General features: G+C 44.4%; 1 protein-coding gene across 1 annotated transcript in view; it reads right to left on the bottom strand.

Moving 5' to 3' along the window:
- Window positions 1–286: 286 nt before the first annotated feature.
- LOC137378363 (serine/threonine-protein kinase 3/4) overlaps window positions 287–14800 on the bottom strand; it is a 147772-nt gene continuing 133258 nt past the window's right edge. Inside the window, exon 11 of the mRNA XM_068048630.1 lies at window positions 287–4743. Coding sequence (XP_067904731.1) covers window positions 4585–4743 — 159 coding nt within the window. The 3' untranslated portion in view covers window positions 287–4584. The remainder of the gene's footprint in view (window positions 4744–14800) is intronic.

Genomic DNA, 14800 nt, shown 5'->3' with positions numbered 1-14800 from the left:
GGAGAAAACCCACGCAGACACAGGGAGAACTTGCAAACTCCACACAGGCAGTACCCAGAATTGAACCCGGGTCGCTGGAGCTGTGAGGCTGCGGTGCTAACCACTGTTATTGCATTGTGACAAATGCAGCCTGCTTCCCCCTTTAAAGGGAGTACACCTGCACACAACAGATGAACAGCAGCTATCCTCACGGTTACAAATGAGCCAAGTGGAGATCTGTATAAAACTGGCTGTAAGCAAGCAAGTTGCCACCCTGGAGCATATGTCAGTCACTGAGATTTTAAAAAAAAATTAATTCACAGGATATGGGCATCACTGGCAAGTGCAGCACTTATTGCTGATTCCTAACTACCCTTAAGGAGGTGGTGGTGAGCCACCTTGAACTGCTGCAGTCCATATAGTGAAAATGCTCCCACAGTGCTATTAGGTAGTGTTCCAGGATTTTGACCCAGTGAGGAAGGAGGAATGGCGATATATTTCCAAGTCAGGATGATATAGTGACTACGTAATCTTCTGATGTAAGGTCATGGACCTGAAATGTTAACTGTTTCTCTCTCCACAGACGTTGCCGGAGCTGCTGAGCATTTCCAACCTTTTCTGTTTCTAGTTCAGATTTCCAGCATCTGCAGCATTTTGCTTTTGGACTAGATGATCTTGTTGTCACACTCTAGCCATGGTTTGACCACATCTACAGATCTAAAGACCTTTGAAGCTGGAGTGCTCTTAAGTAATTAGCATTGTTTGCGGCAAAGCTTGGGTTTGAAAAGCATGTAACGGGGAGGGGGGAAGTCAAGGAGTTCCAGTTTTGTGAACCTACAAGAATAAGTAAGTGAGTACAAGATACAATAGTGCAATGAGCCTTGAGCTGAGCATGGTAAAGATATAGGGAGAAGAGGTTTAGGACCACCTATCGCAGTTTGAGGTCACAAAACGGGCAAGTTAAGGGGGACAATGATCACATTATTAAAGTAGGACAGAGATGAAACTTGGAGTCTGATGGAGAGAGAGGGATCGTCTATTGAGCTACAAGCTTATGCCTTGTGTCTACCCCAGGACTGCACCAGAGAACTTACCTAGAAATGGGAGCCATACACCTCCCTCCTCCTGGTTTAAGGTTAATTAATTCTAATTATCTCTAATCATTCAAAAAATTTGTAAGCACTAAATTCCCACCTTTGTTGTGCTAGCTACATTATTATCAGATACTTTATCATAATGAGCAATACTGAATTATCAAGAATAAACTTTCTTAAAACTTGAGTTCAGCTCAAAGCAGACCAGCTGTCTTTAGCCCTGTTAACTATTAAAATAAAATGGTAAAGCTGTAATTAGGCAACTAATTCAACGTGAAATCAATTCACAGCTCTCCACGCTCTTTATATGATGCTAGCCAACAAAAATAGTAAAAGGAAAACATGATTTTTGCCCACTTCTCATGACTTGGGATGGGAAAAGTCAGCTTCCAACTCCATTGGTCCATCACTTACTAAAGACCACGCCGTTCTGGCTCTGAAACTAAAAGGTTTTGGAAAGAAAGGTGTAGAATGAGATTTGCATTCACTTAATCCAGCTCAATAAGCCTAAGAGATTTATCTCAAGGTCTAGTATATATTTGAAAACAGATATTGCTTCTATTTTTTGATAGGTTGTGCAGATCATTCTGTGCCGATCTCACTAAAAGAGGTACTGTCCACTTAAAAATGTAGCAAATTCAATTTCCTTGCATCACTGATCGATTTTGGAATCAAATTTGTGCCTGGGTTAAAAAATGGAATATTTTAAACACTGTTATATAGCTACTGGGTAAACAGTTAGTACATCTTCAACAATACATCAGAAATGGATTTCCAAAACTCAGAGGAAAACATTCTATAAATAGAATCGTTTGTGGTTCAAATCCTTAACCCAGCAAAATTATTTGTAGAAGCTGAGAGGCCAAGCTGAGCTGATATGTTGATCAGAACCATGGTTAGTGGACAGCCAGTGTCAGCAAACTATTTGACCATGGCAGACATAATAAGCTGGAGGCCAAGCCTATCCCAATCTCACTCAACACCAAGGCGTGCACTTTGCAGCAGTGGTCACTGGATAGTAAACAGCAGCAGGACACCCTGGCCAGAAGACAATCAAAACACCCCTGCGAACACCTCGGCTGAGATCAGCAAATGCAGCGCAGAGCCAGCATTGAAACTAGAGGCCTTTCTGGTCTAGCTGGACTTTGCCTCACGACAGGTGGAGGGGTGGGTACCGACCCATTGAGCTGTCTTGTACAAGCAGAAGCCACTTTGGTAGCGGCAGGTAATTTAACCACAAGGGACACATCAGATAAAGGCAGGTCATGCAATGCCAATCAGTCACAGTTCTGGTGAACTAGCAAATACCACACAGCAGTACACCAGGGTCACACAAGCACACAACTGACATGGGCAGCAAGTCAGACATACCTATCCCAGTGATACCTTGTGAATTTTTTTTAAAAGCTTAAAACCCTGTAACTTTTCCTGACATCAGTAAGTCCCAACCAAAAAAGGTTTGGTCAGATTGAAGTGTAAAAGGGCTTGACAACATTTCTTAAGAGTCAAGTAAACCATATTTATGCTGGTTAAAAAATACAAACTTTTAATTTGAATTTGGGGACCCATTTGGATTTTAAAAAAATATAAAACAGACCATCGATGAATTTCTACAATCAAGCTAAATGCCTCGGAAAGTTCCAGTCCAATAACTAGATTAGCAAACAATTTAAGTAAATGTTTCTGGTAAAAAGGAAATCAAATGCTGAAAATCTGATATTAATAACATTTGGTAGAAATAGTTAGCAAATGAGAGAGAAAGATAGGTTGATGTGTTCCAACCAAAACATTAATGTAATCTTCAATCTTCTGTGAATATTCATCACTTTGTGTTTATAAGATACTGATAGAATTGAAGAGTCAGTGCTGAGAATGTGGAAATACCAACTCAAATAGAACAGTCATATTGATTAAATAGAAGCCTGCACTAAGAAAGGGGTTACTATTGACATCCAGTGGCCAACACTGATACTTCAGCACTATTTTATGAGGAATGACATTTCCATTTGATAGCATCATTAGCAAAGGCGACGACAATTGCTTTAATATCCAGACAGCTGTGGCCACGTTTCAAGATGCAAATAATACTCCGCTCAAAGGGTTAGCTTGGCGAGAATGCCAGTCCTGTGATGCTGGGACAGAAAATGTCAGCGGTGACTCAGTTGGTCGAACTCTCACCGTTGAGTCAGATGGTCGTAGCTTCCAGTCACACTCCAGAGACATGAACACAAATTCCAGGCTGACGCTTCCTGAGCAGTGCTGAGGGAATGCTGCACTGTCAGAGGTGCTGTCTTTTGGATGAGACGTTAAAGAGGCACCCATCTGCTCTCTCAGAGGATGTAAAAGATCCAGTGGCACTACTTCGAAGAGGAGCAGGCGAGGTGTCCTGGTCAATATTTATCCCTCAACAAACATCACAAAAAACAGATGATCTAGTCATTACCTCATTGCTGCTTGCTGGAGCTTGCTGTGCATAAATTGGCTGTTGAGCTTTTACATCTAACAGTGACTACACTCAAAAGTACTTTATTGACAGTAAAGCTTTGGGACATCCTGAGGTTGGGAAAGGCACTGTTTAAACGCAAGTTACAGCCATCCAAACCCTCTAAATGTGCTTGGACAAAGCAAATGATTGGGGACTTGTTACCTTTACTAATGACTATAAAAGCTGAAGGACCAGAATTAAGTGGTGGGGGAGTTAACAAAAGCCACCTCTGGGACTGGCTGTTTTATGAAATGCTGTAAACGGAGACAACTGAGGACAGACCAAGGAATCAACACAGTATGAGAGGAGGGATTGGGGAAGAAACAAAGAGTTTCTTGGTCAGTAAGCTTACCTCTCCTTCAGGGTTTCCTCACTCTTTATTCCATTCTGTGTCCTAGATTCAGCAGTTCCGTCCATTGTGCAAAGTCAGGTTTTCTTTAGGTGCTGGTAAGAGGGTTGGGGTGGAAAAGGAAGGGGGAAGGGGTGGAGAATTTACCCTAAAGCACTGAAATACTGCAGTTTTATTGAGCATTGCAAAGCCAGTAATCTGGGGACTCCTCTGCATCTGTATTAAATATAAAGCTGAAGGTTTTCCAAAGTGAGGATGGCGTCCGGAAGAAAATATTCCAGAAAAATAGTTTTTTAAAAAATAAAATAAAAACAATGTTCATCCTGTTGGCAGGATTTTACCTATACTCCTGAGGTTAGAGGGGCAAGTTGCCGTAACAGTCCATGGCATGTGAGCTTTGATTTGTTATGTCTGGGTGTGGGCATGCGTGTACATCTGTGTACAAAAGAGTATGAGTCTGTGTGTGAGTGTAAACGTCTGTGGTGCATGTGTGAGAACATCAGTGTGTGTCCAACTGAGTGTCGGTGCGAGAGTATGTGTGAGACCGTCTCTCTATTGGGGCGGGTGGGGGGGGGGGGGTGTGTACATGCTCTACAAATAATGTTTCTTCACAGCCTCGAGCACTTGCAAATATAAGCTCGACACATCGTCCTGGTGGTGAGAACTCTCCCTGTGTCTCAGAAGTTCTGCTGCCGTCGTTTCTTGGCGTCAATGGCATCCAGGATTGGCTGCCTCTTAGCCTGATAGCGTTGGCGAATCTCTTCAATCTCCTGCTCCATTGTGGGGTCCAGTGAGCTGAGTCTTCTCTGCAGCTCTTCGACACTCCAACTCTTCAACTGCAAATTAAATTAAAAAAAAACACATTTAGCTTTATTTTCTTCCATTATCACTGAATAGAAATACAAATGAATATTAATAAGGGGTGATCTAATTAAGGCATTTAAGATGATTAAAGGAATAGACAGGGTAGAGAGGAACTATTCCCTCCGGTGGGGGGAATCCAGAACAAGGAGACATAGCCTACAAATCAGAGCCAGGCCATTCAGGGATAATAATGTAATGAAACATACATACAACCATACATATGAATTAGGCGCAGTAGGCCATTCAGCCCCTCGAGCCTGCTCCCATCTACCCCCCAATACCCTTTGATTCCCTTGCCTAACAAGAATCTATCTACCTCCGCCTTACAAATATTCAATGTTCCCGCCTCCAACACCTTCTGAGGCAAGGAGTTCCAAAGTCGCACAACTCTCAGGGAAAAAAATTTCTCCTTATCTCTGTCCTAAAAGAGCGATCCCTAATTTTAAAAGGGTGCCCCCTAGTTCTGGACTCACCCACAAAAGGAAACATCCTTTCCACATCCACCTTGTCAAGACTGTTCAGGGTCTTCTATACTTCAATCAAGTCTTCCCTCACACTTCTAAACTTCAGAGAAAACCAGCCCAGTCTGTCCAACCTCTTCTCATAAGACAACCCACTCATTCCAGGTATCAATCTAATAAACCTCCTCTGAACCGCATCCAACGCATTCACATCCTTCTGTATATAACATATCTTCACACAAAGGGCAATGGAAATGTGGAACACACTCTCTTACTGATGAGGCTGGGGGTCAAGTGAAAATTTCAAAACAGAGATTGATAGATTGTTGTTGGGTAAGAGTATTAAGAGTTACAGAACCAAGGCAGGTAAATGTTGATGAGATACAGATCAACCATGATCTAACTGAATAGTGGAGCAGGCTTGCGGAACTGAATGGCCATTTTTTCATTCATTCATGGGATGTGGGCATCTCTGGCTAGGCCAGCATTTAATTGCCCATCCCCAATTGCCCTTGAGAAGGTGGTGGTGAGCTGTCTTCTTGAACCGCTGCAGTCCATGTGGGGTAGGTACACCCACAGTGCTGTTAGGAAGGGAGTTCCAGGATTTTGACCCAGTGACAGTGAAGGAAGGGCGATATAGTTCCAAGTCAGGATGGTGTGTGACTTGGAGGGAACTTGCAGGTGGTGGTGTTCCCATGTATTTGCTGCCCTTGTCCTTCTAATTGGTAGAGGTCACAGGTTTGGAAGATGCTGTCCAAGGAGCCTTGGTGCATTGCATCTTGCAGATGGTACACAATGCTGCCACTGTGCATTGGTGGTGGAGGGAGTGAATGTTTGTAGATGGGATGCCAATCAAGCGGGCTGCTTTGTCGTGGATGGTGTCGAGCTTCTTGAGTGTTGTTGGAGCTGCACCCATCCAGGCAAGTGGAGAGTATTCCATCACACTCCTGACTTGTGCCTTGTAGATGGTGGACAGGCTTTGGGGAGTCAGGAGGTGAGTTACTCGCCGCAGGATTCCTAGCCTCTGACCTGCTCTTGTAGCCATGGTATTTATATGGCTACTCCAGTTCAGTTTCTGGTTAATGGTAGCCCCTAGGATGTTGATAGTGAGGGATTCAGCAATGATAATGCCGTTGAATGTCAAGGGGAGATGGTTAGATTCTCTCGTTGGAAATGGTCATTGCCTGGCACTTAAGTGGCAAGTAACATTCATGCCACACATCAGCCCAAGCTGATTGTCCAAGTCTTGCAGCATTTCTACACTGACTGCCTCAGTATCTGAAGAGTCACGAATGATGCTGAACATTGTGCAATCAGCGAACATCCCCACTTCTGACCTAATGATTGAAGGAAGGTCATTGATGAAGCAGCTGAAGAAGGTTGGGCCTAGGACACTACCCTGAGGAACTCCTGTAGTGACGTCCTGGAGCTCAGATGATTGACCTCCAACAACCACAACCATCTTCCTTTGCGCTAGGTATGACTCCAGCCAGTGGAGGGTTTACCCCCGATTCCCACTGACCTCAGTTTTGTTGGGGCTCCTTGATGCCATACTCGGTCAAATGCTGCCTTGATGTCAAGGGCAGTCACTCTCACCTCACCTCACCTCGAGTTCAGCTCTTTTGTCCATGTTTGAACCAAGGCTGTAATGAGGTTTGGAGCTGAGTGGCCCTGGCGGAACCCAAACTGAGCGTCAGTGAGCAGGTTCTTGCTAAGCAAGTGCTGCTTGATGACACTATTGATGACACCTTCCATCACTTTACTGATGATTGAGTGTAGGCTGATGAGGCAGTAATTGGCCAGGTTTGACTAGTCCTGGTTTTTGTGTACAGGACATACCTGGGCAATTTTCCACATTGCAGGGTCGATGCCAGTGTTTTGGCTGTACTGGAACAGCTTGGCTAGGGGTGTGGCAAGTTCTGGAGCACAGGTCTTCAGTACTATTGCCGGAATATGGTCAGGGCCCATAGCCTTTGCAATATCCAGTGCCTTCAGTTGTTTCTTGATATCATGCAGAATGAATCGAATTGGCAGAAGTCTGGCATCTGTGATGCTGGGGACTTCAGGAGGAGGCCGAGATGGATCATCAAGTCGGCACTTCTGGCTGAAGATTGTTGCAAATGCTTCAGCCTTGTCTTTTGCACTAATGTGCTGGGATCCCCCATCATTGAGGATGAGGATAATTGTGGAGCCACCTCCTCCAGTTAGTTGTTTCATTGTCCACCACCATTCACGACTGGATGTGGCAGGACTGCAGAGCTTAGATCTGATCCGTTGGTTATGGGATTGCTTAGCTCTGTCTATCGCATGCTGCTTACGCAGTTTTGCACGCAGATAGTCCTGTGTTATAGCTTCACCAGACTGAGACCCCATTTTGAGGTATGCCTGTTGCTGCGCTTGGCATACCCTCCTGCACTCTTCATTGAACCAGGGTTGGTCTCCTGGCTTGATGGTAATGGTAGAGTGGGGGATATGCTGGGCCGTGAGGTTACAGATTGTGGTTGAGTACAGATGTGCTGCTGATGGCCCACAGTGCCGCATGGATGCCCAGTTTTGCATTGCTAGATCTGGTCGAAATCTATCCCATTTAGCACGGTGGTAGTGCCACACAACACGAAGGAGGGTACCCTCAATGTGAAGGCGGGGCTTCGTCTCCATAACGACTGTGCGGTTATCACTCCTACCAATACTGTCATGGACAGATGCATCTGGGGAAGGCAGATTGGTGAGGACGAGGTCAAGTATGTTTTCCCCTCTTGTTGGTTCCCTCAACACCTGCCGCATACCCAGTCTAGCAGATATGTCCTTTAGGACTCGGCCAGCTCGGTCAGTAGTTGTCCTCCCAAGCCACTCTTGGTGATGGACATTGAAGTCCCCCACCCAGAGTACATTCTGTGCCCTTGCCACCCTCAATGCTTCCTCCAAGTACTGTTCAAAATTGAGGAGTACTGACTCATCAGCTGAGGGAGGGCGGTAGGTGGTAATCAGCAGGAGGTTTCCTTGCCCATGTTTGACCTGATGCCATGAGACTTCATGGGGTCCAGAGTCGATGTTGAGGACTCCCTGGGCAACTCCTTCCCTACTGTATACCACTGTGCTGCCACCTCTGCTGGGTCTGTCCTGCCGGTGGGACAGGACATACCCAGGGATGGTGATGTCAGTGGCTGGGACATTCCGTGAGTATGACTATGTCAGGCTGTTGCTTGACTCGTCTGTGGGACAGCTCTCCCAATTTTGGCACAAGCCCCCAGATGTTAGTAAGGAGGACTTTGCAGGGTCAATGGGGCTGGGTTTGCTGTTGTCGTTTCCGGTGCCTAGGTCGATGCCGGGTGGTCCGTCCGGTTTCATTCTTTTTTATTGACTTCGTAGTGGTTAGATACAACTGAGTGGCTTGATAGGCCATTTCAGAGGGCATGTAAGAGTCAACCACATTGCTGTGGGTCTGGAGTCACATGTAGGCCAGACCAGGTAAGGACAGCAGATTCCCTCCCCTGAAGGGCATTAGTGAACCAGATGGGTTTTTACAACAATTGACAAATGGTTTCATGGCCATCATTAAACTAGCTTTTTAATTCCAGATTTATTAATCGAATTCAAATTCCACCTTCTGCTGTGGTGGGATTTGAACCCATGTCCCCAGAGCAATACCCTGGGTCTCTGGGTTACTAGTCCAGAGACAATACCACTACGCCACCGCCTCCTCCTATTCCTGTGTTCCTAATTCTAAGAGAGTCACTAATAAATCCAATAAGGAATTCGAGAAACAACTTTACTCAGAGTGGTGAGAATGTGGAACAAAAGGATATGCAGATAAAGTAGGGTGACAGGAAGTTTGTATGGAGTATAAACACCAGCATACACTAGTTGGGCTCAATGGCCTGTTTCTGTGCTGTAAGTTCTATGCAATATTTAAAATGCTGTTTCACCTACTTCTCTTTTCCTTTTATTCAGCCCATTTAGAAAGCACTTCCATTTTTTTGTTCACTTTTATCCTAGATATTGTTAGTTTGTGTGTTTGAGATTTCTGTTGCTAGTGAGTCCATTCGCTTTACATCCCAGATAGTGTTTCCACTCGCCCAGCTATCTAGCTAAATTTGTAGCGTGCCCATGTACCAGAGAACCCCGAGCTTTATCTTGTGCCTTCACGTGATTAGCCTTCTCTTCAGAAGGCAGCAGGATTGCACCACTCTGGACTTTGACCGAGTCACCGTTCATCCATCACACCCCAGTGCTCACTGACCTACACTGGCTCCTGGTCCAGCCACGCCTCAAATTTAAACATCACATCATTGAAACGGGTGGGACAGGGAAGGAATACTCAGACACGCAGCTTGTGCCAGCTGGGACTCAATTCCCATTGGACTGAGAAAAAGAGAACCTGCACTTCTATCAAATTTACTTTTCAGTATAACTTGCTGCGATTCAACTTGTGAAGTGGAGAACTGTACCTAGTGTCTTTCAATAAGGTCTTGAAGGGCAAGAGCATATAAAGCATAGTGCAGCAGTGTGAATGAATTATGAATGAAGTAGTTTTTTTTAAACATAGCTAAATGTTCCTCAGTGGATGTGCAGTGTCAACAGGCGTTGGTGATGGGTTGGCTGCTCAGCAGGCTTAAAGGCCTATTAGTGGGCACTGGAGCCAGCAGTCTCTCTTTACATTTGGTTTGGGCTCCTGGGCAATTTGATGGCTTTTGCAGCCTGTGAACTGTACTGAAGGACAGGATCAGTGCAGATTCTGAAAGGATGGCTGGTGCCTATTAGTTCCTAAAACCTTTTGCCTTATCAGCAGGACTAATTGGTGTTCCTCGAGGACCAGAACGATACAAAGGAAAATAAAAAGATCACTGTCACTTGGCTCGAGAGAGTAAATCCTGCCGGCACTTTAAAAGTATATTTGAGAGAAGCTATCCTACTCAAGATTTCTCCCCACTTTTAAGTGCAGTTTATGGCATTTAGTTAACATTTGATGATTAAAACAAGCCACTTTCATTCAGAAAATAACTGAAACAAGGACATTTCTCTTCTTTCCTCTGATGCTGTCATTTGGCTCAAATCTCAGCCAGAAGAACACAATAGTGAACTAGACCCGGGGAAGGAAGGTGATATACTGCTTCATCAAGCTAGGTTAAATAAAGAGGAGCTTTGGTATTGGGCGAGTACACAAAGGCCATTCTCCGCCATAAAAAACAGTATTAAAAAAAACAGTAAATGCAAATGCTCGTTAAGTGTGGAACCTTTGTGCTCACACCAGCATTTACATTTATTTCCCCCAAACGCTTTTAGTCAAGGTGCCAGCTTTGTACGGTTAAGAAATTCAACTTGAGCATTGTTTTTGGCACTTTCCAAATTAGGAAAAGCTCAATCTCATGCAGTGGCAGGAACTAACACTGGGAATTACAGTTAGGATATTACTTTAATAATTCAATTGCCCCTCCATCATTTTGTATTTAGAGACTTTATCTTGGAGCTATCAGAAACCCAGTCACCAAAAATATGTACCTGATCGCTAAGTGCGGAACCTACTAGAGTTTGCAGCGTCAGTGGATGGGTGCCTCGTCACCATGTGACAGGTTGGTGCAAGTCTCTCCATGTCAGGCACAGCTCTGGTGCCCACCTTGCCCCTTGGGCTGGGTTGCCCAGCACCCCACCCACAGCCATGGCTGCCTTGGCCTCTCGAGCAAAATTTTTTTTTGTTTTAAAAACCCTTTGGAATTCTTTGGGGAACTGAGCCAGCTCCCCGACCTTAACCACTGGTAGGGCAACACATCCACATTTGGGTTCAAACTGAGCCCAATGTAGCCAGTCCTTCACTCATCCATTAGCTGCCATGCCTTCAGTTCTGGAATTCCCTCCCTAAACCTCTCCTCTTTTAAGACGCTCTTTAAAACTTACCTCTGACCAAGCTTTTGGTCCCCTTCTCAACCATCTCCTTGTGGGGCTCGGTATCAAATTTATTCTTGATCACGCTGTGAAGCGCTTTGGGACGTATTACTACAACCAATATAAATACAGGCACTATGTAAATACAGATTGTTGTTAATGTGGGTGTTTCTGCCCTCCTTAATTATGCTCTCCACTCATGCTGCAAGTCCCACTTTACTTCCCGGCAACTTGTGGGGTGAGCAGGAGCCAGCACCAGTTTTAATGAGGCCCCTACCCAGGAAAATGGAGCTGGGCTACGGCAGGAGAGATAGTGAGACGAACACCCCACTCTGCCATGTGACCACCCCAGAGGGAAGTACAGCCCATTAGAAAACTACTTTCACAGTGTAAAATCCTTTCTCCCTATCCCTCCATCTAAATTCAACAGCTTGCAGGCAGATAGTGGTCAATTCCCAGATAGGGTGAATCTCCACTGAATCATGGCAACTCAATTTAAATCTCTTTTCCTTCCAAAGCAGTGACAGCATGTTTATTTTGGAGAATCTGTTAGTGTCAAATTAGATTTACAGGGGAATTGGGGAAAAGCCTGGTGTCTACTTCCACAGGCTAATTTCTAATGAACTTGTTCCCGGTGATATTGAACATAGCTGCATTATAAAGGCTCCGCCAGGACATTTTTCATCTGAAACAATAATATTCTGACAATGCTACAGTGATGTGGTGTCAATCTTTGGTGTTTGCTTACTGTAAATGCCCTCGGAAGCCCGGCCAATTCCATGTTGAATTTCACAAGCTGAATGATTACAATGATCATGGAGGACTGCAGGAATAAAATCCACTTTCTTGCTCATTTTAAATGAAAACATTTTGCGATTGGCTACCTTTCTGTTCTATACAAAAGAAGCATGTTGCAGCATTCTCCCCACTTCCTACCCCTACAAACCACCCCCCCGCCACGATTTGTAACACAGCTGTGATATTCACTGTTTAAGACCCCAGGGCAATCCTGGAGGGTTGGCAACCATACCCCACAATTTTCTCGGCCCTTCTGCTGATTCTCTTGGGATACAAGTTTCACTTGTGTTGGCAGCTCCTCCCAGTACCTCATCCAAGTGCCATCCTTCATGTGTGACAGCTTCATGTGGTGAGTGCCAGCGGCCTATTCAACTGTTTATACATGCGTGAGTATGAGAGTCACTGCATAGTCATAGAGTTATACAGCACAGAAACAGGCCCTTCAGCCCATTGTGTCTGTGCCGGCCATCAAGCACCTATCTATTCTAATCCCTTTTTCCAGCACTTGGCCCGTAGCCTTGTATGCTATGGCGTTCCAAGTGCTCATCTAAATTCTTCTTAAATGTTGTGAGGGTACCTGCCTCCATCACCCCTTCAGGCAGTGTTTTCCAGATTCCAACCACCCTCTGGGTGAAAAACTTTTTCCTCAAATTCCCTCTAAACCTCCTGCCCCTTACCTTAAATCTATGTGATTAGATAAAGAATCATTGTCCAATTTCCCTTCCCCTCCCAGAACCTCCCCACCCCCACCACCTAGAAGTCCTGATGCTTCCTGTAGCTAAGATCAGATAACTTGGCACAGACTGAGGCTCAAACCTGGCTTTCTAAATCAGACTTGAGCACATATTCCAGACAGTTACTACAGTGCAGTTGAGGAGATGCTGCAATTTCGGAAGTGCCGTCTTTTAGATAAGATGTTAAACCAAGACTCAGATCCAACTCTTCAGGCGGTTGTAAAATATTCTGCGCCATGTTCATGAAGAACAGTAATAGTTTTCATCGTATTTCCTGGGCTGTATTCATCCCTCAACCACCCTTCATCTCATTGCTGTTTGTGTGTCCCTGCTGTGTGTAAACTGGCTGTCACATTTGCCTACGTTCAATAGCATCTACCTTCAAAAAATAATGAATTGGTGAAACGCACTGGGACATCCTGAAGACGTGAAAGGTGCTTTATAGAATCATACAGCACAGAAGGCAGCCATTTGGCCCATCATGCCTGTACTGGATCTTTGGCTGAGTTATCCAATTAGTCTCTGTTCTTTCCCCATAGTCCTGCAATTTTCACCCCTTCAAGTATTTACCCAATTCCCTTTTGAAAGTTAGTACAGAGCCTGCTTCAACCATCCTTTCAGACAGTGCATTCCAGATCATAAGTCACTGCATTAAAAAAATTCTCATCTTCTCTCTGGTTCTTTTGTCAATTCTCTTAAATCTGTGTCTTCTGATTATTGACTCACTTGGCAGGGGAAACAGTTTCTTCCTACTCTATCAAAATCCTTTATGATTTAGAGCATCTCTCCTAAATCTTCCCTTAACCTTCTCTGCTGCAAGAACAATCCCAGCTTCTCTAGTCTCTCCATTTAAGTGAAGTCCTTCATCCCTGGTACCACTCTGGGCAATCTCCTCTGCACCCTCTCCAAAGTCCTGACATGCTTCCTGAAGTGTTGTGCCCAGAATTGGACACTATATAGATGCAGATTCTTGCGGATTCGTGTGGCTCAATGCTACATGAAGTGATACTTCTACCATGGATGGTCCCTTGGGTTTCTTTCAAAAAAAAACTTAACATCTAACCCAGTCAATTTTCTCAAGTTCTTATTCAAAAGTTCCTATTTTCAGACCATGAAATCAGGAATCGGTTAATTCTGAATTAGTGAAATCTGTCCTGAGTATTTGGATTTTAAATTGCGTATTAAACCTTAGAAAACCTTTCCAAACCCCTAATGTTCTGAATGTCAAGTGAGCTATATGGATGGTTCTTTGCAAGTAACCTGCACTTCACAAGGAAATGAACTCTGGAGTCCAGGGATTCCTGCAATAATGCAAACTGTTGGGTTTTGGATAAATACTGCACAATAGTCAGTAACTTGTCCAACAAATACAACTCAGAATACTTCATTGTGTCGTGTCACTTCAAGTACCCTACTCGACCAGTACACTGTCAGGCTGCTTAGGTTTATGACTCCCTGCTTCAACATACTGAGTGCGCAAATCCTTGGGTCTTGTCGTCTTGCCCACCAGTGTCTTGGACCATGAAATGACAGTTTGGTGGCATTCTTGTCTCAAGGGTTAGAAGTTTGTGGGTTCAAGCCTCTCTGTACATCCCACTTGGACAAAGTATAGGTTTACACTTCAAAATACTGTCCCGACAAGAGTGTTGCATAGTCAAGGGTGTGCATCAAATTTTGTTTGATAATGCTCCTATGAAGTGCCTTGGAATGTCTTGTGTTAAAGACACTATATAAATGAAAGTTGTTGTTGTACCTTTGGATAAGATATTCAATGAATTATAAACTTTAATGGGAATTTGCTTGGCATCTACAGAACAGAAACAGGCCATTGCGCCCAACTGATCTATGCCAGTGTTTATGCTCCACACGAGCATCCTCCCATCCTACTGCATCCAACCCCATCAGCATATCCTTCCATTCCTTTCTCCGTCATGTGCTTATTTCGCTTTACCTTAAATGTATCTGCGTTATTCACCTCAACTACTCCTTGAAGTAACAAGGTCCACATTCTCATCACTCTTTGGGTAAAGAAGTTTCTTGCAAATTCCTTATTGGATTTATTAATAACTACCTTATATTTATAGTTCTGGTCTAAGACTTGTATCAGGTCACCCCTCAGTCTTCTCTTTTCTAGAAAGAGGCTCAGCCTGTTCGGC

Source organism: Heterodontus francisci, chromosome 16 (assembly GCF_036365525.1).
Source record: "Heterodontus francisci isolate sHetFra1 chromosome 16, sHetFra1.hap1, whole genome shotgun sequence".
Lineage (NCBI taxonomy): Eukaryota > Metazoa > Chordata > Chondrichthyes > Heterodontiformes > Heterodontidae > Heterodontus > Heterodontus francisci.
Note: the sequence above shows the minus strand (reverse complement) of the source record. Positions and strands in the feature narration are given on the sequence as shown.